Below are 27,806 nucleotides of genomic sequence, written 5' to 3' on the forward strand. Positions count from 1 at the left end.
GAAAAGTCTGGTAAGTTGGGCTACATTAACATTAAGGACTCCTATTCGTGAAAAGACTATATCACAAGAATGAAATTGGCAGTCATGTAATGGAAGAAGATATTACAAAACATAATAACTTTCAAGAGATCTGTATCCAGAAAATATTTTTAAGACACTTCCAAATCAATACAGAAAAGACCGTCAACTCAACAGAAAAACAGACAAGAGCTTTGAGCAGGCACTTGACAAAAGAGAACATCCAAATGTCCAAGTAAGCATATAAGATGCTCAATGTCATTATTTTACAGAGGAATAAATATTGAAACCATAATGAAATATAGTTATATACCTACAAGAATAACTTCAACTTTAAAATATTGATAGAAGCAAGCATCGGTGAGGAAATAACGCACTATTCAGTTTCCTACACCGTTGGGGGAAACGTAAGTTGTACACACAGCATCTTTGGAAAAGCATTTGGCAGTATGTCCTAAAACTTAACATATATATACCTTATGACCAGCTGCACACTGTACTCCAGCCAAAGTGACACATAAAATTAATCATCACACTTCCTAATTGTGAAACATTCTAACATTTGCAGAATAAACATGCAATAGTTGTGGAATATTATTTGCATTAATCTGCTACTGAATTCCGTTTACTATTTTGCACATCAATATTCAAAATAAAGATTGGTATGTAATATTCTACGTCACTTTCATCTTTGACAGGGTTGATATTAAAGCTTTTCACACCATAAAATAAATGTAGGAGATTTTTTGTCTTATTCTCTGCTCAAGACATTTAAACAACATTGGACTTGCAAGACCATCAAAGGTACCATAAGATATTTCCATGAAATCATCTGGGTCTGGAGCCTTTTGTGGGAACTGACAGTAGCTTTTTGGCAAATTTCTCTATTTCTTCTATTATACTTGCCTATATATTTTCTAACTCTTCTAGGATTGATTGTGTTACTTCACATTTTCCTAGAATATCAACCAATTTCATGTAACTGCTCAAATGCATCTCCATAATATTGAGCAAAGATGGTATTTTTCTGATTCTTTGAATTTCCTCTGGTTTTGTAATTAGTTCTACCTTACCTTTTTGAATATATGAGTTTGTGTTTTCCCTTTTTAAAAATTAGATTGTGCAATAGTTTATCTACTTCTCTAATTTTTCAAATAAGGAACGCATGGGTTCATTTAGAATTTCCAAAAACTTTGTCGTCCAATTTATTGATTTCTGCTTTTAATTCTTTTTTTCTGCTTTTTTTGGGTGTATTTTATCGCTTCCTAGTTTTTGAAACAATGCTTAATTCATTTGTTTTCATCATTTATTTTTTATGACCATAAGTGTTTGGGGTGTGTGGATTTTTTTTCAAATTCTTTCAAAATATTATTGCATTGTACTATTTAAGAGTAAATACACATATGGCAAAGTTTTCCAAGAAAGGACATGAAATCCATGTTCTGTTTTCAAGGCTAATGGAAATATACAAAAGGTGGATGATTACTGATTTCCCACTACTCTTTGGAAATATAGCAAAATAGTATGGTGACAGTCTAGCTTATGGTTAAGAACTTGAGCTGTGTCTTACAGCTCAGGGTTAAAATCTTGACCTTACTACTTACCTGCAATATGATATTTGGGAGATGACTTATCCTCTCACAGCTTCTGTGTCCTTATCTGAAAAAAAAAGCAAGATTTAAAAACAAAATCAGGGGTACCTGGGTGGCTCAGTCGGTTAAGCGTCCAACTCTTGATTTTGGCTCGGGTCATGATCCCAGGAGCCTCGGCTCAGCTCAGCACTGAGCATGGAGCCTGCTTAAAATCCTCTCTCCCTCTCCCTTCGCCCCTCTCTCCAGCTCACACTCGCTCTCTCTCTAAAATAAACTTTAAAAAGGAAAAATAAAAACAAAAACAAAATTTTAAAGAGCCTATTGCATGAGGGTGTTGGGGGGGATAAAAGTAAAAATCTGTATGAACAGCTTAGAAAAGTGCTTTAATACAGAATTTCAATTAATCTGTTCATTTGTTTAGTGGAAAAAAAATGAATATGATTACTTCCAATGTATTTCAGAAGGATCATGGCACAGCAATATTTATTCTACAGAGATCTGGACAAGGATGCCTGGTTGACACCCGGGACTGAAATTGTGCCTTTTCATTCACTGTTTCCAAGGCCCCAGTGGCTCTCGATGACCCTCAGAACAAAGTGTCCAACGGCTCCAGGGGCTGCAAATACTCTCTGTTGGCCTGAGGACAGAGTCTAAACTCCTGAGTGCAACTCCGCACACTCCAGTCTCCAGCCACATCCCCCCCCCACGCCTTCCCACCATCACAAAACTCACCTAGTTCCTCAAAAAGCCATGTTCCCTCACCCCATGCTGCTTCCTCTGTCACAAGGTTTCTCAACCCCAGCACTGTTTTTTTTTTTAATATTTATTTATTATTTTGAGAGACAGACAGGGACAGAGCATGAGTGGGAGAGGGGCAGAGAGAGAGAAATACACACACACAGAATCCAAAGCAGGCTCCGGGCTCCAAGCCATCAGCACAGAGCCTGACACGGGGCTGGAACTCACGAACCTGTGAGATCATGACTGAGCCACCCAGGCGCCCCTCAACTCCCGCACTATTGACATTTTGGGGCTGAATAATTCTTTGTGGTGGGGGCTGTCCTGTGTGTTGCTGGATGTTTATCGGTATCCCTGGCCTCTGCCCACCGGATGCCAGTAGCACCTACTCCTGCTTGTAACAACCAAAAAAAAATGTCTACAGACATTGCAAAATCTAGGGGTGCCTGGTTAGGAACCACTGCTTTATGGAGAAGGCCTTTACCCCCGTTTACCTGGCCACCTCCAACTCATCCTTAAGATTTCAGGTTAAATGCTTCTGTTGTATCCCCAGCGTTAGCACCGCTGCTATATTGAAACACATAGGTAATGAATCAAACAGCAGCAGCGTTCAGTGCACAGGGACAAGAATAGCACTGAACAGGCAGAGGTGAAGGGAGGCCACATTAAGTGGTAGCAGGGTGGGTGGGAGGGTGAGAGTTATATAGGAAATTGGACGGCTTGTCGGTGAAATGATTGGGTTATAAGGTTGTAAGGAACGAGGAGGGAGCTACAAAAAAGAATGGATTGGGGTGCGGCAGGATGGAAAGAAGGAAGCAATGGGTTCAGACTCTGAAAGGGTAGGCTGAGGTGCCTGTGGGACAGCCCTGTGGGGACGCTGGTGAGAGAACAGGAAACAGTTGTACTTTCTTCATATATATACAGATATATAATTTTTTTAAGAAAATTAATGTTTGTTTATTTTTGAGAGAGAGAGAGAAACACAGCATTAGCAGGGGAGGGGCAGAGAGGGAGACAGAATCCGAAGTAGGTTCCAGGCTCCGAGCTGTCGGTCAGCACAGAGCTGGACTCCGGGCTGGAACCCACCAACCATGAAATCGACCTGAGCCGAGCTGAAGTCGGAGGCCCAACCCATCCAGCCACCCAGGCGCCCCTGTTGTACCTTCTTTCTTGCCCGGAGTTAAATCTGTGCCTTTAAAGAGGCCAGCCAACGTTCTGGTGGTACCTGCAAATTCCCTCTCCCTCCCGGCTCACCGCCTTTCCATACCAAGCACGCACGCACGCACGCACGCACGCGCATACGCACTTGATTCCTCTGCTTCAAAATCACGCATGCAAACGTGCTGCTGGAAGAAGGCAAATTTTTAATTTTTTTTTTAATGTTTATTTATTTTTGAGACGGAGAGAGACAGAGCATGAATGGGGGAGGGGCAGAGAGAGAGGGAGACACAGAATCGGAAGCAGGCTCCAGGCTCTAAGCCATCAGCCCAGAGCCCGACGCGGGGCTCGAACTCAAGAACCGTGAGATCGTGACCTGAGCTGAAGTCAGACGCTCAACCGACTGAGCCACCCAGGCGCCCCAGAAGGCAAAATTTTAAATGGGGTAAGGATAGGGTGAGAAGACGGGGAGAGAAGTGAGAGACTGAGATAGAGGGTGGCAGAGCGGAGAAGCCAACTTCAGACCCTGCCTTCTCAGCAAGGACCCGTGGAGCTCCCGAAGGAAAGCGTTGTAATCTGAACAGCGGGCGCCATCTAGTGGCTGATTCTTATAAGGAGTGGAACTGTGGTCGGCGGTGAGGACCAAAGCCCGAAAAGGCAGCCGGTGGGGTGGGGGAAGAGTAAGGGAGTTAGGAAAGTAGGGAAGGCGAGAGGTAATGATTGAAAAGTCACATATAAGCTGTTCTTCTGGGACCCAGGATTCACACATCCAGCTTGGAACAGGGCACCTGAACTGCATTCAGGCTGCCCGTTGACTGTCCTCCATCTTCAGCAGCCCCTCTCCTGGGAGGCTGGCTTCTCAGAGCCACATCATCGCCCTACGATTGTCTCCAGATCCCTGGTCCCTTTTCTTTGCTTGACCAGAAGATCCCTCACGTCTGGTTGATGCCGTCCCTTGCTGACGTTTTTCTCCTAATTATTAGCAGTCTTTAGTACTAGTGCCTGGATATAGTATTTCTGATTTGGAAATCCAGCACGCTTTTAATTAGAGAAGCAACAGGAAGAGATATTAAGCTGTATTAATGCATCTGAAAACCCAGCACAGTTAAAAGAAAGACAATCTCACAGATACCAGCACTGTTGAAAATTACAGGAACAGCTTCCAGTAAATAACTAAATGGAAAATCCCAGAGAGGGTCAATTGTTGTTAGTTAATATTTGTAGCAAAGCACAGCACTTAATAATGAGGCTGTTTCTTATCCTTATGGGAGGCAAATAATCAGAATTGGGATTTCCACTTTAGATGGTAATTCTGACTCACTTGTAAGGGCCCCAGATTTTGCAATAATGAGCCTCATGAAAGTTTGTCTTAGAAATAATCCCTCCACCATCAACTCTCAGAAGAAGGGCTTCTAAAAATGCCTCTCTTTCCAAAAAATTTCACAAAAATGACCTTAGATCAGGTCATAAGATAGACCCTGAAATAGATTGTTTGTAACAAAATGGCCACAATTACTCCCTTCTCTGTATTTAGTCCTTGAACCTGGGGTGAATTTGATTTGTTTTGTCTAATAAAATGCAGTGGATGGCACAAAAACAGACACATAGACCAATGGAATAGAATAGAAACCCCAGAACTAGACCCACAAACGTATGGCCAACTCATCTTTGACAAAGCAGGAAAGAACATCCAATGGAAAAAAGACAGTCTCTTTAACAAATGGTGCTGGGAGAACTGGACAGCAACATGCAGAAGGTTGAAACTAGACCACTTTCTCACACCACTCACAAAAATAAACTGAAAATGGATAAAGGACCTGAATGTGAGACAGGAAACCATCAAAACCTTAGAGGAGAAAGCAGGAAAAGACCTCTCTGACCTCAGCCGTAGCAATCTCTTACTCGACACATCCCCAAAGGCAAGGGAATTAAAAGCAAAAGTGAATTACTGGGACCTTATGAAGATAAAAAGCTTCTGCACAGCAAAGGAAACAACCAACAAAACTAAAAGGCAACCAACGGAATGGGAAAAGATATTTGCAAGTGACATATCGGACAAAGGGCTAGTATCCAAAATCTATAAAGAGCTCACCAAACTCCACACCTGAAAAACAAATAACCCAGTGAAGAAATGGGCAGAAAACATGAATAGACACTTCTCTAAAGAAGACATCCGGATGGCCAACAGGCACATGAAAAGATGTTCAGCGTCGCTCCTTATCAGGGAAATACAAATCAAAACCACACTCAGGTATCACCTCACGCCAGTCAGAGTGGCCAAAATGAACAAATCAGGAGACTATAGATGCTGGAGAGGATGTGGAGAAACGGGAACCCTCTTGCATTGTTGGTGGGAATGCAAATTGGTGCAGCCGCTCTGGAAAGCAGTGTGGAGGTTCCTCAGAAAATTAAAAATAGACCTACCCTATGACCCAGCAATAGCACTGCTAGGAATTTATCCAAGGGACACAGGAGTACTGATGCATAGGGGCACTTGTACCCCAATGTTCATAGCAGCACTCTCAACAATAGCCAAATTATGGAAAGAGCCTAAATGTCCATCAACTGATGAATGGATAAAGAAATTGTGGTTTATATACACAATGGAATACTACGTGGCAATGAGAAAAAATGAAATATGGCCTTTTGTAGCAACGTGGATGGAACTGGAGAGTGTGATGCTAAGTGAAATAAGCCATACAGAGAAAGACAGATACCATATGGTTTCACTCTTATGTGGATCCTGAGAAACTTAACAGGAACCCATGCGGGAGGGGGAGGGAAAAAAAAAAAAAGGTTAGAGTGGGAGAGAGCCAAAGCATAAGAGACTGTTAAAAACTGAGAACAGGGGCGCCTGGGTGGCGCAGTCGGTTAAGCGTCCGACTTCAGCCAGGTCACGATCTCGCAGTCCGTGAGTTCGAGCCCTGCGTCAGGCTCTGGGCTGATGGCTCGGAGCCTGGAGCCTGTTTCCGATTAAAAACAAAACAAACCAAAACAAAACAAAACTGAGAACAAACTGAGGGTTTTGGGGTGGGGGGGGGGGGGGTAGGGTGGGTGATGGGTATTGAGGAGGGCACCTTTTGGGATGAGCACTGGGTGTTGTATGGAAACCAATTTGACAATAAATTTCATATATTAAAAAAAAAAAAAATGCAGTGGAAAACACTTACCAGTTCTGATCCCTTACACACTTCAGCCCAACCTCTTGGAACCCTGACAGCTGCCAAGTGAACAACCCCAAACCGGCCTCGTGGAACATGCAAGAACATACGGGGCAGAGACACGCCATTGTAGCAAGGCGCTAAGACATGGGGGAGAGCCCAACCAAGACCAGCAAAGCCATCCACAGATGCATGAGAGGACCCAGCAGAAACTGCAAGCACTACCCAGCTGATCCCAGCCCAGATTGCTGGTCTTCAGAATCATCACGAGCTAAACAAAATGGAGGTTTGGAGGTGGTTTGTGATACAAGCATTATGGCTAAGTCGCATATAGAAAATGTGTATTTCCTGACTGCATAGGAAATCAGGATACAAAAAAAGAGGGGAGGAGCACATTTGAGGGATAAGCCAGATGGAAATAAGGATGTTGGCCCTTCTCGTGTTGCCAGTCAGAGGACTCATGACTTCCTTCTGGGCTATCTAACCCCAGCTGAAACTAACTCTGTTCCTCATTGGTACATTCTAGTTAAGCAGACATGAAATTTTAACAAGCTGCTGTTCCTGTCGTTACCACGTTTGCCGAAATCCTCATTTATTTCACATGGAATTTATTGTAGCAGCTGATTTTTCTTATACTAAATTTATTTCTATTCCAATTTATATTGTTGTCTACAATCGGACCAAGTGTTTTTTAATGTCTTTTTCTATATGTTGCTCCCCTCCTCAAAATGTTTTAAAATCTATTTCCTGTTGCATAAACAGGTCTCTTTTAATATTTTTTTTTAAATTGATACATGAGACTTTATAAAAATTTCAGAAGTCTGTTCTTTCAAAGATGCTGTTAAGAAAATGAGGACAAGCCACAGACTAGGAGAAAATATTTGTAAAACACATCTCTGATGAAAAACTCGTATGAGGATTTTTTTTTCGAGAAACGCTCACAACTCAATAACAAGGAAACAGATATCCCAGTTGTTTTGAAAAGTGGGTTATATGAGCAGATACTTAACCAAGGGGATGATGTGAGTAGCAAATAAACAGATGAAAAAATATTCAGTATAATTCACTAGGAAAATGCAGATTAAAATTGCAATCGATGTCATTACACACCTAGTAGAAAGGCTTTTTAAAAAACCACCAATATCAGGTGCTGGTGAGGTTTCGGAGAAACTGGAACTCTCATATGTTGCTGGTGGAGATGCAAAATGGCACAGCCCCTTTGAAAAACAGACAATTTCTTGCAGACAGTAGGGAGAAATTATGGCCTAACCTGCAGCCCATTTACACCTTAAAATTGTGCACAGCCTTTTAAAATAGCTAATCACAAAAGCTTAAGTGAAACATAAAAAAATACTGAAGGCAGATGAAGTATAAAAGAGAGAATCCATGATAGTATTCATTTACATAAAACAAGCACAATTTAAGTTGGCTAAAGAGAAGAAAAACTCAACTTCTATTTACATTTATTATTATTATTATTATTATTATTATTATTAGGTAAGGCTCAATTTACAGATCCTCCCACGCATGTCTGATCAAATTATTCAAAGCTACTTACAGCAGCATTTCTCTTCTCTAGTAGTGTTTCATTTTTTAACTTTTTAACAGTTTTATTGAGATACAATGCACATACCAAGCAATTCACCTATTTAAAGTGTACAATTCAATAATTCCAATATTTGCAACCATCTCCACAATTTTAAAACATTTTCATCATTTCAAAAGACACACACACACACACACACACAAAACCTTTTCACTATCATCCCTCTGTATTCACAGTCCTGCCCTAGCCCTAAGCACAAACCTACCTCCTGTCTCCATAGATTTCTCTGTTCTGGGCATTTCATATGAAAAGCCATGTAATCTATGGCCTTTTGTGACTGGCTTCTTTCACTTGGCATAATATTTTCAAGGCCCATCCCTGTTGTAGCCTGTGTCAGTACTTCATGCCGTTGTAAAGCCAAATAATATTCTGTTGTATGGCTGTACCACATTTGTTTATCTATTGATCAGTTGATAGACATTTGGGTGGTTTCTACCTTTTGGGTATTATGAATAATGCTGCAGAACCATTCTTGTATAAGGGTTTCTTTACTCTTTATTCGTTCTCACTATAGAAATGTATAGCTATAAATTCTCCTCTAAGCTCTGCTTTACCTGCATAATACAAGTTTTTGGTATGTTGTATCTTTGTTTTCACTCACTTCAAAGTAGTTTCTCACTTCTTTTGATTTCTTCTTCAACCCGTAGGTTATTCAGGAGTATGTTGTTGAATTTCCACAAGTCTGTGAATTTCCCAATTATTTTCCTGCTGTTGATTTCTTATTTCATTCCGTTGTGACTGGAGAGCATGCTCCGTATTATTTCTATCCTTTTAAATTTATTGAGGTTTACTTTATGGTTTAGCACATGGTCTGTCCTGGAGAATGTTCCATGTGTACCTGGGAAGAATGTGTATTTTCTTGTGGGGAAGAGGGTTCCACACATGTTAGGTCTTTGGTTTACAGTGTTATTCAAGGCTATGAATATTTTCAAGACTATGGCTATTGAACTATTTCCCCCTGCATTTCTGTCAGTTTTACTTCATGTACTTGAGTGCTCTATTATTCGATGCATATGTATATGTAATCATTACATCTTCCTGACTGATGGACCCCTTTATCATTATATAATATTTATGTCTATGTGTCTGATATCAGCATAGCCCCTCCAGCTTTCCTGTGGTTGCTGTGCACCTGATACACCTTTGCTCATCCTTTTATTTCCCACCTGCTTGTCGCTTAGAATCTAAAGTGCGTCTCCTGTAGGCAGAATGCAGCTGGATCGTGTTTTTTAATGCAATCTGATAATCTCTACCTTTTGATGGAATTGTTTAATCTAACTTTTCATTGTAAGATACAGATAAAGAAATTATACAAAAATGTATAGTTTTAGTAAGTTATTAGGTAAAACCCTCATAGCCAGCACCCAGAACTTCCATTAGCTCCTTCAGAAGCCCCTCCGTGTGGCATTCCAATCACAGTCCTGTCCCTGCTCCCCAAATTAATGACTATCTTGACTTTTATAGTAATCATTTCCTTGACTTCTTTAAAGTTTTATTATACCAGTGTATATCCATAAACACTATAGTTTAGCCCCTCCTGTTTCTTTCTATCTAGTAAGTTTCTTCTTGAAAGCTATATGGTTTGGTTCAAGCTGGCCTATGCAAAATGAGAATGGAAACAGGATTCAGCCTTGTTAAGAAGGTCTAGGAAGTCAATGAGGCACCTGGGTGGCTCAATCAGTTAAGTGTGGGACTCTTGATTTCAGCTCAGGTCATGCCCCACGTTGGGCTCCTCACTGAGAGCTCAGAGCCTGCTTGGGATTCTGTCTCTCCTCTCGCTCTCCCCCTATCACACACGCACTCTCCTCTCTCTCTCTCTCTCTCTCTCTCAAATGAACTAAAAAAAAAGGTCTAGGAAGTAAAAAGTCAGAGAATCAAACGTCTTGCAGAACTGCAAAAGCGAAAAGTCTGCCACACGTATACTAAAGCCTGTCTGAACAGAGGCAGAAAGTGGGAATGCGGCTGGATGTAAGATTCAGGCTTGAGAACCAAAGAAATGGGAGACATAAGATCCTCAGCCCCCTCCTGCCCCCTGCTATCTGCCTGAGATAATGCCTGTTGCCATCAAGGAATGCCAGCTGGAAATGGGGTCTGAAGGCAGGAACGGATGGGTTCTACTCTCCCCCACAAAACACAAATGTATTGTTTAACCTTCGGAGGCAGAGGTCAAGAAAGTAGCCACCAGACTGGGATGGAAGATAGAGTGAGAGCCTGTGCTAGGAGGCACGAACTGTAAAGGCAGGATGCCGACTCCAAGGCCACCATACAACATGGTTTATGACATTGGACAGCAGAGTACAGCGTTTCCAAGAATCAGATTGTCAATCAGCATTTTAGAAAATCCCCCAAACTGGTAAATGGGGGGTCAGAGATTACTAATCCCCAAGACCATCTCCTGGTTCCCAAAACAATGCCCACACTTAGCTGCTGAAGCATAACGGCACTTGGTGGAGCAGAATCCTCCTGGATCTTGCTCTCCAGAATCGCCATGGAAATCAAGGCACGAGGGAAGTCCCTCCAGGGTGAAGCTGAGGTCAGCTGTGTATGGCGAATGGTGGCTTGGGAGAGGAGGGCACAGAGAACCACAAGAATCTGGGAACACCATCCTTTTCAGAAGCAGCTAAGAACATGTGCTGCCCGCAGTGTGCTCCCATTCCCCATGGACTATTTTCATCTGAGCCAGCCCAGCCCAAGTACCACTATGTCCTGAACCAGGTCTGGGCCATCTAACACTGGGAGTACCGGGAAGGCACTGGGATGCGGTGGAAACCCCAGAGATCCTCCTTGGAGGTGGGGAAATGACTTGCATCATGAGCTCTAACAACCCAGTGAGGAAAAGTTCAGGATGTTCCAGAAACATACCCTGCATTTACGGCGCTGGCCAGCAGGGCATGGCGTACCCAGCCCTCTGCGCACCACTGTGCTGCTCTATATGCCAGTCCTCATGCTGCCACCAGAGACAGAGTCCTAGAGGACCTGGCCATAGGAGCAATCCTTCAGCGTGTGCTAATAAGAAAAACTCAGCTGAATAGAATCAGCTTTAGAAAATCAGTCCAACAGAGTCAGGAAGCTACTCTTACACATGTCAGTGCTGGGTGGTGTTAGGTAACCTGAAGAAGTATAGGGCAGCATCCTTCTTCAGGAAGACTCAAGAGCTTTCAAGGAAGGAAAAGCCCCTTCTCTAAGTTTACTTTGGAAATTTGGGTGGGGGGCATTTTTGGATAATGACGAGAGCTGGAGCACAACTGGCATCTACTGGGCAGGGGCCAAGAACAGTGGACATCTCGCAATACCCAGGGCAGGTCCACACTCTGAAGAATTGTCCCACATCCTGGACAGCCTTCCAGTATCCTAAAGGACCTTTGTGTAGGCAAAAACATACAGGTTTTTAACTTAAAACCTGGGCCAGTATAGGTTTACATTCAAACCTGGACCAAGAACTCAATTCCTGTTTATATTTGAAAGCAAAGTATTAGGGGCGTGGTTTTAGAATATTTTACATTTCCCAGCAGAGCAACTGCTTTGTTAATCAGGGGAGGATTAAACTCTTGTCCAAAACTCTACTGGGATGTGTTCCTCATTTTAGATAATTGTGTCAATGACAATAGTTCTGCTGGTGGCGTTTGGGTCACTGGCACATCTCTAAGAGCCTGTCTTTGCAGCGGCTGTATTTATGGTGATACGATAAGTATCGTAGATATTTATCGTAGATGCACAAAAGCATCTACTTCTTTATGTCTGCTATAGTGTTGTCAGCTGAGGGCTGACATGTACTTATTGAATAAATATCATTACAGTTTAATGCCCCCATTCTTTTTTATATTGCAGTTAGACCATTATATTGCTTTTTAAAAGTTTTAATAAGTACATATGCCTACACATATAGGCACATACACACACATATATACTATGTGAATTTCATTTTAGGAAAGTATAATGGATGCATCAATCATAATGAGCTAATTATGCTGCAGAAATTAACAACTCTGTGTTAATCTCTGCGATTTAAAACAGCCAAAGCTTATTTCTGGCACAAATGGCATTTCCGCCTTGATCTTTGCTCCAGCAGAGGGAACAAGAACATGACAGATCTCACATGGCTCTTGAATGCTTCGATAGCAAAGTGGCCCAGCTCACTTCTGTTCACGGTTCATTGGCTAGTCCATGTCACATGGCCATATCCGACTAGGGTGTATGCCATCCAATTGTGTGCCCATAAAGAGAAGGTTCAAAATATTTAGAAAAGCCCTAACAGCCACTCAAAGTGTTATGAGAAAGAAATGTTTCATAGGATTGATAACTGCTGCATTAGGAAGATCCTATCCTACACAAATTATAGAAAAGAAAAAAGAAAAAAAAAAAAACGTTGGCTCTCAGGTCACTCTTCCATCCCAGTGATCATGACAGCCTTTGTGGAAGAGGTGAGATTGGAAAGGTGAATCCTTTTGTTATTGGGAACACAGACTATTTCAGAAGTGAAGGGGGTGGAAGATGGGAGCTGGGGAACAAAATACGTTGAGCAGCTACTCTGTACAGGCAGGAGTGGGAGACTGTATGCTTAGAAGCCATTTGCTCGAAGTCACAGACTTTGGGATTCCACTGCAGGCTATCTCAAAAGCCCAGGGGTTTCTTTAAATTCCCCACACAGCCACTGAGCAAGAGAACAGGCTGAGAAAAGGCAGCAAAGGCTGTAAAGGGCATGAAGCTTGTCTAATGGAGAGAGGACTATGGCCTGGCCTTTGGGGAGCATGAGTAAGGCAAGCAAATGGGGATTAAAAAGCGTCCTGGAAGTCACTCACTTCCACAAACATCACTCGTTAACTCCTGTGCAGTAAAGAAAGATGAATAAAACACACCCCTACTGCGAGAGCTTACAGACCAGTGAGAAGTTTTAGGTCTTAAGGCCACAAGTCTTCGGAAGGCTTATTAGATCAACGGACAGCGTATTCTCAGGACACTGGCATGGAGAATGGAACTGATAGCCATGCAGAACAAGGACAGCCTGGCCTCCCAGAAGGACCCAAGGTCCACTAGGTCACAAAGGCCACCTGCCTTTGTCACCAGGGCCATTCATCAGATGACCAGAGGCATTCACTACCAGAAATGGCAGAGACTTGTCTCCTACTGGTTTACACCATCCCTGGTCCTTTAGAGGGACTCTTGGCTCTGAATCCAGAGACTAAATGAAAGACTTCAATGCCTTAAATGTGGAAAGCCTAGAGAATGTTCCGAGAAACCAAATACAGTGCTTGTTTGAAACGGTGTGGGATACGCTCACTGGTCAATGCCATGGTTTAAACTAACCATCCATAGCAGAAATTCTGGGAGTTGACACTGACTGAGACCTCAACCACTGGATGAAAAGAATTAGCACATTTGTCCCCATGGGCAAGTTTTTGGAAAATTGTAGGAAAGAAACTTGGTGACATTAACTAGTTGGCATATTTTATTTTCACTACAGAACTTACTTCAATTTATCTAATCGTCCATCACTTGTTTTCTTGTCTCTTTCCCTTCCCACTAGACTATAAATGCCAGTGATAACAAGACTTTACCATATTTGCTGCTGGGTCCCCAAGGCCTGGAAGCCTGCCCAGTTCGTAGAAGGCACTCCGTCAATATGTGTTTGTGGAATGAACGATCATGTCTAAAGTGCTCAAATCTAACCTAACCTTCCAGGCACATTTTCCTGATCCTAAAACTAGATATGGTCTGTCCTGAGCCTTTTCAATGGCACATGTTTTTATCTGGATTCTGTAGAAGCAGAGCCTGAAATGGAGAATCTCGAGCAAGTAACTTACGGAGGGGGGTGCCCTTGGGAGAAACTGTCGTGGAATGAGGAAAACAGGGAGGGACGGAGGAAAGGGATGGGCAGAGATGTCATTTCAGCAGAATCAGCCCCCTCCTGCCCCTGCACAGTGCCACACAGAGGCAAGGGACTGGGCTGTCCTATCCCTCCATCCGTCAGTCCCTGGACACAGGCTTCACCCGATGGGAAGTATGGAGGGAGGGTGGTATCACCCCTTGGGCATCCCTCAGCGACCATCTGGAGAAGGGGGCAGGGACACCATCAGCAGCCCACACCTGCAGCATCTGGACCTGGGTGGGTACCAATAGTGTCTGTTAAGGCACATCTCCCGGTTTGCCTTCTTAGTTATTTACTTCCTTACAAACAGCAAGCTCCTCAAGATCAGAGTCCTTACCTCTTTCACCTCCGTGTCTCCCACAGCATGGGAGGCAGGACACAGCAAACACCTCAGTGGAAATCTGAGGAACGAATGAATGAATAAACGCGTATATTCATGTTTACAACTGAGTGTGAAAACTCTTAGGCACAGATTTACCTCCTAAATGACACTGAACATATGTTTGTTATATTTTTGTGGTCTTCAGAAATCAACTTTCTGTATGATGAGAAAAAAAACGTAAGTGTATTCTTGCCAACCAACAATGCAGAGGGTTAAACCCAATGCAAAATCCTCTCTAGGCCACAGTCTCTCCGCAGGCAATTTAAGATGTAAGTTTTTCATCCCGATGTTAATTATAGTAAATATTTTAACTTGCTCTTGCCCTTCATTATCTCATTTATGAGTCATTGTGTGGAAACAAGTCGGGTTGGCAGAGAAATCCCTGCTGGGAAGGGCTCCTGCGATTTCCAGAAAGGAGCGTGGCGCTGCCTTGTTGATAACTGAGTGACCAGAAGGGGGCAGTGCAGACCCACGCACTAATTTTCCTCCCAAAGAACTGAAGATCAGGAAACGTGCCTCTAGATGTATCGACTGGGGGACAAATGGGTTCTCGGTTCCTGGGCTTTTTACATTTGCTCTTGCCTCACTTGCTCGTTCAGCTTAAATGACAGGTTGGGTCGAGACCTGTTTTAAGTATTTCCCTGCTCGTGATGTAGATGAATGAGGAGGCAGGGCCACTCACTAGGCCACTTGCAGAGACCAGGACACCTGTCTTCTGCACTCTCTGTGTTTCCATGGTGGCTGCTTTGTGGGCCAAGGCCCAGCCTCAGGTCCTGGTGCTGCTGGGGCAGGGGGCGGGTTCAGTGCAGGCTGAGTCTCATTCCTTCAGCCTGTCCAACTGTTCTCTGAGCCTCTTATTCCCCCTATTAAAACTCCTCATACTTGGAATACCCAGAATGGCTTTTTTCCTGACTGACTCCTGACTGATAAAGTCAGTGACATTAGAAGTTGACCCTTCTGTAACAGAACTCTTCGAGTGTCCCCCACAGTCTACCCTCCTCCTCTTCACCTACACTAATGGCACCCCCACCCCAGCCATTGTTCAAGAACTTGATCATCATCTTTCCCTTACCATGCCCAACCCAAGAGCAACTCCCACTGGCTTGAGCTCCAAATGCCCCTGATCCAGTAGTTTCTCACCATGTCCACTGCTACAGCTCGACTCCAAGCTGAGAAATCATCTTTCTCATCTGGACAATGGTAACTGCCTCTGGATGAGCCTACAGCCCATTCTCTACAAGGCTGCCAGAGTGATTTGAACATATAAAGTGCATGACCTCACTTTCTAGCTCAAAACGCTCCCAAGACTTTCTACCGCTCTTGAGAAATATTCCAGATTTCTTATCATGGCCTACAAGGCACTACATGACCTGGTCACTGCCTGCTTCTCAAACATTACGACCTTCCCCAGGACTTGCTGCACCCATTGCTTATTTCCACTCTCCTTATTTCCATCCCCTGGAGATTTCCCTTTCCTGCATTAGTTCTGCTATATTTCTAAACATGTACATGTGTATACATATCACTCTTCGCCCATAATTTCTACGTATTTGAAACTAAAGTTTGCTTACCAGCCTTGTTAATCAGACATTCTAGCCACACTGGTCATTTTTCTGTTTCTAGGAACACCATGAAGTCTGTACCTACCTCAGGATCTTTGCACTTTTCAGATCATTGCCCTTTTGATCTTTGAATGGCCATACCCTTGTCTTTTAGCACTCAACTCAAATGTCACCTTCTTGAGAGGCTTGTCCAGAGCACCCTATTAAAATCTGCTCTATCCCATTATCCTATTTTGTAGCGCTACATATAGCACAACCTGAAACTATGTTATTATTTACCTATATTTTTTCTGCCTTTCTGATTAGAATGTATTCCCTACAAGAAAAAAAAAATCTTATCCTTAACTCATGGTTTTATCCCAGGCATCTAAAACATATAGAACTTAATAGACATGCCATTAATATTTTTTGCATGAATGCTCGCATTCAGTAGGACTTCAGTACAGAATTCTAGGAGAAAATACCAGAGAGGATTTAGCCAGATTTGGGATCATGGAAAGCTTTTCAGAAGAAAGTCAGTAAGTCTTTGCTCATACTACTTTTGCTGCTTTTAATGGTATTTCTTTCCTCTCTTCTTATCCATTTGTTCATTAATACTCAGACTTAAAAAAAATTCTCCTGGAAAAGTTGACTTACCAAACCCCTTCCCCAGCTATTAGCAGGTGTCTCTAACAGTCAAAATACTATATGTTTCAAGAGACTAAAAATCCAGCACCATGTCACATGTTGAGTAGTGTTAGAGATACATTCAGTTTGGGTTACAATTAAGAAATGTACTGTTGCTTCATTATATAGTTAGATTATTACTAAGCCTTCTAGGAATACTATTATATTTCATTCAGCATTACATATAAAAACAGAGGGCTAGAGATCATATCAAAATGTGAAAGTGTCCTACAGGGTCTGGCATTGTGACTCCATTGTTTGCGGAGAAACAAAGTTTGGCATATATGGGGCCAGGCACTGATCTGTGAAAATAATCATCCAATCACCAGATATGTAACATTTTAAGTGGAGGATTCTGTTCTTACTGGTAGTGAGACCAAATTATCAATAATAAACTACATACTTTATTAATCATGTGACTAAATTAGATTTCAATTATCTGTATAGAGAAGGATTTAAAAATTATTATCCAAAATAAGATATAACCAAAGAGTGTATAGCCCAAAAAGTAGACAAAAGTGTCATAGAGTAATTAATATAAATATTACACATTTTGGGGGGATTTTAAAATATTTGTGACAGTTGTCAAATTTTCTCATTCTAAAAAAGAACATCTCATTGTTATAACTAAATTTGAATTTAAATTTTGCGTTTTTTATTAAAGAGCCTCCCCCCAACTATATGTGTTTCAGGCTCTATAAATCCCAGATTTGCCTTTGATCAAGTTGGATAAATTAGCCACAAAAAGATTTGACTCTCAAGTACTTATAGTATGTTGGAACTGTCTGTGGTGCTGGACCTGAAGTTCACTCAACTCTCTCCATAGTACTTATGGCACAAACCCCTGCCTTTGCCAATAGATTGTGCCTGGAGATGAAGAGTTGGGGTTCAACTCTTCATGACCAACTGAGGTCATGGTTAATTAATAAAAGTGAAAGTTTTCGCCCATGGAGAGAGTGTCTAAGAAGAAGAGGGTTGTGGAGAAAATCACAGATGACTCTCAAATATCAGGAAACCCAAAACACAGGGACACAAAAAGGGTATTATCTCAAGGAAAATGTTGACCACCAGCCCATACCTGAATCTAGATTAAGGGCAGAGAGGAGGGACCCAGGGTGCGAGAAAGTAAGTGAAGAGATTGTAATAGACTGGGGGCATGGACTGTCTTGAAGGGAAACGAGAGAGAATGACTGAGAGGGGTAGCCTGAGAGTAAGCCCGAGGGCCAAAACAAAGATCATTCCCATTGACGTGGTGGGACTTCACTCCTAAATCTCCATGTGAAAGTCTGTATGAGTTGGAATATATGTAAATGATGGTTTTAAACAAGTCTGGCATCCATGAGTATGTGTAGCTGACTGTCATTTTTTCAGTTTGCTTTTGCTTCTGCTTTGGAATGGGCACTCAACTTCTTTGAAAGCTGGGGTTATTTGGACAGTGACACAAGGTCAGTGTCTAGCCTTCCTGAATGAATTTCATCCAGCTTCACCTGCTGAGACTGGGCCCCCTAAGCGTTTTGATGCTGCTGTGGGGGTTGTGATCTGGCAATGGAATCTGAGGAGTCAGTCAATTTCCATTGGAAACATGAGAAATTCTCAGCAAAAGACCAGACCAGGACTGGGTGGGCCAGGGCTGATGCATGTTTTTGTTTTGTTTTTTTTACTCGAATGCATTAGTGGTCCTGAGGGGTGACTGTGGATGAGAGGAGGCTGTGACACCCACCTCTGCCCCACATTTCCATCATCAATCCCTACCTCTGCCAAATTATCAAAGTCAAAGCAGTGAATTAGCTTAACCAGTGAAGGTTCAAACTTTCTTACCCTTTGCTGTGCATTGAAACATGTCCCCTCAAAAGACACATTGAAATCCTAATTCCAGATACCTGTCAATGTGCCCTTATGTGACAATAGGGTCTTTGCAGATGTAATTAGTTAATATGAGGTTATATTAGATTAGGGTGGGTTCTAAACCCAATATGACTGGTATCCCTGTAAGAGTGGAAGACACAGATACACAGACAGACATACAGGGAGAAAGCCATGTGATAACTGAGAAAAGGCTGGAGTGATGCCTCTCCAGGCCAAGGAATACAAGAATTGCCAGCAAGACAGGAAGCTAAGAGAAAGGTACAGAACAGATCCTCCTGTAGAACCTTCAGGGCCTTTAGAGCATTTGGGTATCCTGCTGACACCTTAATTTCAGCCTGCTGGCCTCCAGAACTGTGAAAGAATTAATTTCTGTTGTCTTAAGTGACTTGGTTTATGGTAATTTGTTACAACAGCCCTAGGAAAGTAGATGCCCTTCTTTGAATATGCATTTCACACTTTGGTGCATTTTCTCTTGCTGGTTCCTCTACATGGAATGCTTTTCCCTTTGGTGTTTGCAGAGATCCACGGGGGATGGGTTAATGAGTCTGAGAGGGGCAGAATGTTCAGGTACTTAATGTCTGCATCCTAAATAGGTCTCCCCTGGCTGGCCGATCCCAGTACTCTCTACTTATCAATAGCTGTTTTCTTTATAACACTTTCTATCTGAAATCGCCTCCTCTCTCTCTTTCCTTATTTAGAATGTAAGATCTTGGAGAGCAGGGCCCTCATCTGTGATGATTACCAGTGACAGAACAGTTCCTGGCACACAGTAAGCGTTGAGGTGATATTTGCTAAATGAGGAGTTAGATACTCAACAAGTATTTGTTAACTAAACAAATGAAAGGCACATATCCCACTGCCATAATCCGTCTTCTAAAAACATTGATACCCGTAAGCCTCTCCCATATAGAAATTTAGGAAACAATTATTTCAGAGGCCAAGGAAAACTATCTTTACATGAGCATTTACAAGATAGTATTCTAAAAATTAGAAGAGCTCTTTGTGACTGAGTTTCACACATCAAAATTATAATCTTGCACCCAGAACAGGGGGAATAAGCCATCTGCACACCCAGACCAGAACAGCAGCAATGGGCATCACCAGGGTGCAGTCCAACAAAGTTGGGAAGCTCAGAAGTACCTCACTTGAGTTCACTTGAGAGCAACTGACAAAAATTCAAAGACAAAAAAAAAAAAAAAGTGAACTATATAACTACATCACTACTCTGATGATCCCCCCAATTAAAAAGATATATAATGTAGAATCCATGGCAGAGCAGATCCACTCAGGAAATGTAGTCATGAGAGAGCAAGCAGGGTGGAGAAAACCAGAAACAATACAGACATGCCCTCACGCCTCACACCAGAGCTTCCTATACGTGGGCATAAAAAGTTCCCTCAATTATGAGTGGGGCCCTCCAGAGTCCTTCTATGGACAAGGTTGGAGACTGCATCCCTCACTTTGTTCCCACTGTTGGAGAGTGGGACATCAGTGGGATCATTCAGCCTCTGGTTTTTCACAGGTGTGGATGAATTCAGTGACCACCACCTATGGGAGTTTGAGACTAGCACACAAATTACTGTTTGCCAGACAGTATCTACTCTCTGCTTCCAATTTTCTTAGGGGTGCATAATACTGCCTGCCTTGCAGTAAACTATGGCCATGTGATTAATTGTTGGCCAAAAAGATATAAGCAGATGTGAGGCTTCTTAAAACAAAATGAACAAATTAGGAGGAGGGGCATCTTGCTTACTCTGTCCCTGAATCTGGTGATGTCCAGACCTCCAGGAGCCATCTTGAATCATGTGACCTTGAGACTGGAAGTCACATGCTAAGAATGCAGGAGCAGAAAGAGGGAAGTTTGAGTCCTCAGAGAGACCATAACACCACCACACCAACTTTGGAGTGTTTACCACTGGACTTCTTTAACGTGGTAAAAATTAACTTCTATCTTTGTTAAACCACATATTTTATTTTTATGTTTTTATTTTATAGCCCACTGAAATCAATCCTAGTTGGTTCAGAGATGATCTTACACTTTGAGACTAAAAGTACGTCTATGGGCTGATTTCCTCTTGGAACTTTCTGCCTCCTTTCCCTAAGACAGTGGCCTGGGAAGAAAAGTTGACTAAAGCTTATGCTGCTGACATCTGCATTTGTCCTCCCTACCTTGGGAAATTAATCATTGTCCAGGCCCAAGGTTCACAAAAAGGGACTGTGATGTCCAGCTGGTGTCCTTGGAAGAGTGTCTAGAACAGTGCTTCCTAAAGTATAGTCTCCAGACCAAAGCAGCACCTGCACCTGGAAACTTTTTAGAAATGCAGAATATGAGGTAGGCCCTACTTCATACCTGCTGGATGAGAAATTTAGGTCCAGCAATATGCATTTTCACAATATTTCAGGTGATTCTGATACACACTAATGCTTGAGAACCACTGGGTACCCAAGAGGAATTTCTCACACTACCAGTAGCAAAGAACATCATCAGGAATAACCGGAGTTGAAGGCATTCTTTTAAGGGGCTTGGCAGAAAAGAGGCCTGGAATAGTTGATAGATTTGGTGAAATGGATAGGACAGGATTTAGTAGTTTGATGATCTTCACGGTTGCCAAGAAATTCAAGTCTGACACAGAATTCAAGGTTCCAGTTACTTCTGGCTCCTTATCTTTGCTTCTGGAATGTGACCTCCAGGAACAAAACATACGGAACCTCATTTTATCAGGGTCACACCAGTGACACTAGACACTAGACTTCTAGGCACTAGAGAAGTCTTCTTTCTGAGTGGTCAACAGAGTCTGACATGCAGAGATTGATTTTCACCCATTGAGGGTAGGTTCCATTTTGAAAGCAGCTCAAGATATCTGCTAAGTAGGTTATAAGACATAAGCCTGGTAATATTTTTTAGGGTTCAAGAAGAGGAAGACCTGGAGAGGAAAAAGGAGGGGCAATCCTAGGAAGCAGAAATAGCTGGGGAACACCCCCACTGGACACCTGGTGCATTTGGCATGAGGCCTCTCTGCTTGTAGGGCTCACATGTTATCTGGTTGGGATTTATCTTGTCATTGACTTCTTCAGGGTGGCCCACCCAATCACTACAGGGTGCTAGGGCTTTCTGCCATAGCTGTAGACCTCAGGCCTGCTGTAATGGGCATTCGCTATTTCAGGGCTTTTAGAAAATTCCTAGACTGGGGAGCCTGACTTACCCAAGGTAGAATCCAGAAAAGTCAAATTTCCAGCCTCCTTTGCAGCTGGAACACAGCCAATCTAATGGACTCATGTGAGGCTTCAATTCAGAAGTGAGAGACTTAAGAGGCTGCACGTGGAATCTGCTTTGCTGGTGAGGATGGCAGCAAAGCTCCCTGCTCAGAACTGGTAACTGTGATGAGGGGGGTCGCTGGTACAGAAGAGGCTTCTGGGCTGGCAGCAGCAGCAGTCAACAGCTTTGTCACCAGTTCCATGGCATGCTCCAGCTTGAAACACCTTTGCTGTTTTTCTCCAGCCTCAAGAGAGTTCTAGGAGGTGCCCAACATCTTTCTCCTAAACCCCTTTTCTGAATTATCAGTCAAAATTATCATCTGTTGCCGGCAACTGTAAATTCTGACTCATATAAAGATGGGCGCTGGAAGTTGTGACAATTGGTAGAAATTCAAGGAAATGGAGGTTACCTGGAATTCATTAACTGGTCTGGCCTGGAATGATGGTTCTGAATATCCAGATTAGGGGGAGGGACTCTGGCAGCCAGTGATGCACCTGTGCTTACCTGGAATGAAATGCTCACTGTAGGCAAGCTTTGAGGGATCTGGTAGCCGTGCTGATAAAACAATATGAAGGCCACGAGGCATCAGAGACCGTAGGGTGAGTTACTTCCATTTCTAGGAACCCAAAACATCCAAGACATCTTCATTCCATTCAGTTTGCATGATCCTAGGACCTGACTCTTCCAAGCCCAACCTAAGCTCATTTATGCTTGTTCTCACACCTCTCCCTTGGAATCCAGAAGGCCACAGGACTGTGTAAACCAGATTACTCTGGATGATCAGATTTCCTCCCCTCCTTACCTCCTCTCCTCCCTGCCCTCCACTTCTGCCAAGTTACAGCCACCAGGAAAAATGATAAGACATTTATTGAGTTATCTACAGCAGGTTGACATCCTTAAAATCCAGGACAAGGTTGTGAGCACAGCATTAATGGCGGCAGAAGTAGCAGTGAGGTCTGCGGGGTTTATCTTTATTGTGGGAGATGAAACACAGGTGAGCCTGGTTCCACAAGCAAGCCTGGAGCCACATCTGGGATGCTGGGGACTGCCCCACTTCAGCCCTCACAGGGCAAACCATAAAACACGGACATAAGACAAGACACAAATGGCCAAGCACAGACGCATCCCAGGACTTCACATTTAGGGAAAGAAGAAAGGGGCACATAGCCCACTTCAGGGATATCCCAGATCCTTGAAGGATTCCCATGAAAGTGACATGGAAATCACCACCCACATGAAATTCTCCCATCCTAACCCCAGGAACAAACTATTCAGTTGTTGGCAGAGATAAGCCTGGAATTCTGTGTCTGTCAGAGCCCACTGGCCTTCCCCTCACCCCCGGTGCTGGTGGTTTTACAAGTGGGGCAAAGGTTAACCCAGGAGGGCTCAAAGTAGTTGACAAACAGCATGGGATCCCTTTCAGGGATCTTCACCCCAGAAACCAGCCCCTACCTGCGTAGTTTCCAAAGCCCTTTTACACACAAGAATGTCTCATTTCAACCTTATCCCTGGCCTGAGGAGCAGACTGCAAATCATGTCCTCCCATGTCTCATATTAGGAAGCAGAGGCTCAAAGAGGCCAAGCCTTGGAGGACAGAGCAGGTGGTAAGGCTTGAACTACAACACAGGTCTCCCCATGCCACACTGACACCATTGTTCCTCCTGCAATATGGAGTCCTAACAACTTCTGTAGCCAGAGCCCCTCTCTTGCACAAGGCTGAATGTTTTCTGTACGGACACTTTATTCTGGCTCACACGCAGGGCTGGGCACATGCTGGTGGGCCCACTTTCTCACTCAGGTTTGTAAAGCATATTGGATCCCGACACAACACAGGCACTGTGCTAGGCCTGCTGGTAAGTGATTTCTCATCAGCCTAACGGGGAGGTTTGACCTGCAGATCTCCATTTTCTTTCCCAGATCTAGTGCTTCATGAGTCTCCCTGAAGATACATGGGGATGGGGTCAAGGCCAGGTCAGTGGCAAAGCTGGGAGAAGCCTGGGTTCCCTGCTCCCTGCTCAGAGCTTCCAAGGTCAGGCTTCTGGCAGGCTTCCAAGGTCACTGGGCTCAGGCAGGAATTTATGATGACAAAGCACTCACTGCTTTCACTTTGGAGTGACCTTGAAGGGGTCAAGGGTACTCACAGAATCACAAAGAAAGCCTCTTCTAGCTTTCCTTCCAGGAAGGGAAAGGGTCAGATGAAGGAGGTGAATGAGCACACTTGGTGAGTGATGATGTGTACTTCCAGCCTTGGGCCCAGCTCCAGCTGCCTGGCCCTGATCCCTGGAGAAGCTGGTTTGGGGAGGGGTAAGGGTCAGAGAAGGAATCACTGCAGGCCACTGGATATGTCAAGGAGGGCCACAGAGCTACCCACTGAGACAGGAAAAGTAGCCCAGCCTCTAGTAGGGGGTTAAGAAGCCCACAGTGCTGGGTACCACCAAAATGCCACTGAACCCGTCCCCGCTGCCCAAATCACACACACTTCCCTCTCAGATTCCCTGACAGCCTCAGCATCCCTGACTTGAAATCCCATTTCCCCTAGGGGTGGAGATGAAACACAGGTGAGCCTAACACGGCCTTTCCCATGGCGGGACATTCATGGAAGAGGTTGAAAAATCGCTTCATTCCAAGGAGAATTCAGCCTCCCCTGGGTGACAGTTGCCCTTTAGGATTGCATGAAACAAGAAAAAAAAACAAAAACAAAAACAAAACCCTTCCTGGTAATGATCTTCTAGAGTCAAGGAGTTGGATACCTCTGCTCTCCTCCGACCTAACCATTCCCAAGGCCCTCAAACCCCTCCTGGCTGCACAGGATTTCTTATCCTTTCCAGTCAGGCAAATACCACAATCCCTGCCTGGGGCCCATTCCCTGTAACTAGATGGCTGGTATTTAGACAGAGAATTCCAAACATGCACTGGGCTACACAAATCATCTAGTCTTACTTCCCATTTTACAGATTTGAAAACCAAGACTAGAGAGGGAAGGTTTTTACCCAAACCTCATGCTTCTCACCCACTACCAGTGGCCTTTAAGCCAGCTGCCTAACCTCCTGGAACATTCGAAATACATTGGGTACATCTAGTTCACAAGACTGGCAATAACTCATTCAGACAGAAAAACAAACCACAGACCAACGGGAACCTGGAACCTCTACAAGGATGCAACCCAGGGCTCAGGTGACAGCACAGCACATGGAATTCAGGCCTAATGATGTTTTTGCTGTTTTGTGATGACATGTGTGTGTGTGTGTGTGTGTATATATGTGCATATAAAATCAAAGTCTCTTTTTCCACAGTGAAGCAGATCTGCTGGTGGGGACAGGGGTGAAGAAATGGGGTCCAGTTAAGGGACTGCTCCTAGGACCTGGAGGTGGCTACTATCCAAGCAGCCGTGGCATCCTGCTCTGGCTAGGCACACGGCTGGGTCAGCACATCACGCCCAAGGCACCTGTCCAATTGTCCCCGTCATGACCTTTCCCTCTGGCCCACCAGCTTCCACTGTGGTGTCCCAGTGGAAGAAACAGATGTTTCCTTTCTAAGAAAGAGAAAATAAACAGCATCCTCCCTTCCCTCCACGTATACACAAACATGTACACTTCAAAACCTTAGATGATACACATAACAATGATGCATGCCCTTTTATCTGCTTACTTTTGAAATGGAGAATTACCGACGTACAGAGCCTAGAGAAGCTTTAGAAGTCCCTGCATCCCACAAATGGAGAAACCAAGGCCCAGAACAGGGAGCTGCATGTCCACAATATCAGTAGTCTGAGCCCAACTAGGGCAGATTCTAGGTTTGCCAAAGACCCAGGGACCCACAGTGCTTCACTGGCCACGGACACAGGACTTGTCTCCAAACAAAGCAACTAAGTCCTTCTCCAGTCACTTTGAAGACCTCTCCAAAAACAGACCCCCAAGCCCCTTCCTCTTCATAAAACCAAGCTAAGCAGTATTTCCTCTCCACGCAAATTCCCCAAGCATTCCAGAACATGATCATGAAACAAGTCCACAAACACACTTGGACAGGAACACCACCAAAAGTTGACATAGAATGAAATGGGCCCCCCACATGGGCCATGGCACTCTAGCACTTCTGCCCATCTTCCCCCAACCCAGTTGCGCCCCATCTTGAATTCCCAGACTGTGGCCAAATAATTTGCATCTGGAGAACCATAATAGGCAGTGGGGATCTGCCATCGCTCCCATTTGCAGCTTCTGCTAACAGGCATGGCACGTGTGCCTACCCCTCCCAACACTCTAGGACACTAGTGTCCGTGGTGATTCAATGTCAAGAATACACAGAGGGAAGTCTTTGCAAAGGTCTCAGAGATATTTCAGTAGCTGAGCCCAAGCCCAAAGAGCTGGTGGCTGGGATCCGCATTGTCCATGGGGGTGGGGTGAGGGGGAAATCTAGGCCCTGGACTTGGGCACATGGAGGCATAAGGTGTTTCAGGATTCACTGACATCACAGGAAGGCGGCTGGTTCATCCTAATCATGGCTTTAACTTAAGAAGAAATGAGGAGGGGGAAGGCTTAGGCATGGGTAGGGAGCAGTGTCTCTGAGGCATCCATCTCTCACAGTCCGCAGCTGATGCCTGGGGATGGGAGGGGCAGAAGGGAGGCTACCAGATGAACCCCCTCTCACCTTGAGTTGGGGGTAAAATAATGGAGCCAGTGAAGGTCTTCTTCCATGGGAGCCCCAAACTCTTTCCATCTCCTTTCCAATCACATCCACATTTCTGGCTCTTGGCAATTTTTCTTCTACCAAATGAAGAGCACCAGAACATTCTGGGACCCTTAGCCCCACACCCAAAATCAAGTCTCTGAATGGAAAAACTCTGGAGCTATCCCACTGCCCTTGTACCCAGGAGCTGGGCACCTAGACACCAAGATGCTGGGGGAGGGTATGAAGGAGTCTTGACTCAGGTCTCGCCTGCACTAAAGGATGCTCTGGGAGCCCAAGTTGGACCTCTGGCAGGCCTCAGACACTGGGCCAGGTCTGAGAAGGGCCTCAGGTGGCAAGGAGATTCAAGGAGTCCACGCTGAAAGTCAGACACTTGGTGGGGGGGGGGGGGGGTGGCTGTTGGACATGCCCACCCCAAGCCACCAAAGCAAGGTCGTCAGCCTCAGTTGACAGGCCTCACTGACAAGGTCAAGGAGATCACTGAGGCTGGTGGAAACAGGGCAGGGTAAAGCTGGGGACTTGCTTGAGGTGAGCAGGGACAGTGGGCAAAGGGGTAGGGGATGAGACAACTTTTCAAAATTTGTGGCGTATTTACATGTCTGGATCAGGGCCCAGCGGCCCACGGTGGGTGGGGCCGGCGCCAAACAGGGAGAGGAAATAACCCATCTGCGCCCTGCATCCTTCTCCCACCTCAGGGAGCCCAGCCTCCAGCCTCAGGCCCGCCCGAAGTGAGAGAAGAAGCACAACATGCGTGGGCCGGCGCCTGCCCACAAACCCCAGCCTGCGTGTGGAGGAGAGGAGGAGGGGAGCGCGGGCTCAGGTGGCCAGGTTGTCAGCTGGGAGGCCGGACATGCGGATCTGGGAGCTGCTCTTGCTCAGGATGGAGAGCTGGGTGCCCCCATTCACCCCGCTGCTGGCCAGGGATGGGTGCCGGTGTTTGAAGTCCACGGCAAAGTAGCGGTTCACCTTCCAGCTCCGCCACTTACGCTTGATCTCCGCCTGTACCTGCAGGGAGCAACTTGGACGATCACTTCCAGACAGACACCTTCTCTAGCCTCATCCACCTGAATGCTCTGCCCGGGACCCCTCCCAGGCTGGCCCTGCCACCTCCTGCAGTACCCAGCAACTCCCAAATGGCACTTGTAGCCCTCAAGGCCACCAATGGGAAAGAAGGCCTCTGAGGAGCTGACCTCAGCCCCTTTCCCAAGTCACTGAGCAAGACCCTCCAGTGGCTTCTTGTTCTCTGTGGGCC

General features: G+C 44.5%; 1 protein-coding gene across 6 annotated transcripts in view; it reads right to left on the reverse strand.

Moving 5' to 3' along the window:
- Nucleotides 1-22,719: 22,719 nt before the first annotated feature.
- Nucleotides 22,720-27,806, reverse strand: part of ADCYAP1R1 (ADCYAP receptor type I) — a 59,496-nt gene continuing 54,409 nt past the window's right edge. For all 6 annotated transcript variants that reach the window (XM_040472320.1, XM_040472319.1, XM_040472323.1 and 3 more), the window contains one exon: nt 22,720-27,559. In XM_040472320.1, the coding sequence (XP_040328254.1) occupies nt 27,371-27,559 (189 nt within the window). In that variant the 3' untranslated portion in view covers nt 22,720-27,370. The remainder of the gene's footprint in view (nt 27,560-27,806) is intronic.

Source organism: Herpailurus yagouaroundi, unplaced genomic scaffold (genome assembly GCF_014898765.1).
Source record: "Herpailurus yagouaroundi ecotype Mexico unplaced genomic scaffold, PumYag 100, whole genome shotgun sequence".
Classification (NCBI taxonomy): Eukaryota; Metazoa; Chordata; class Mammalia; order Carnivora; family Felidae; genus Herpailurus; species Herpailurus yagouaroundi.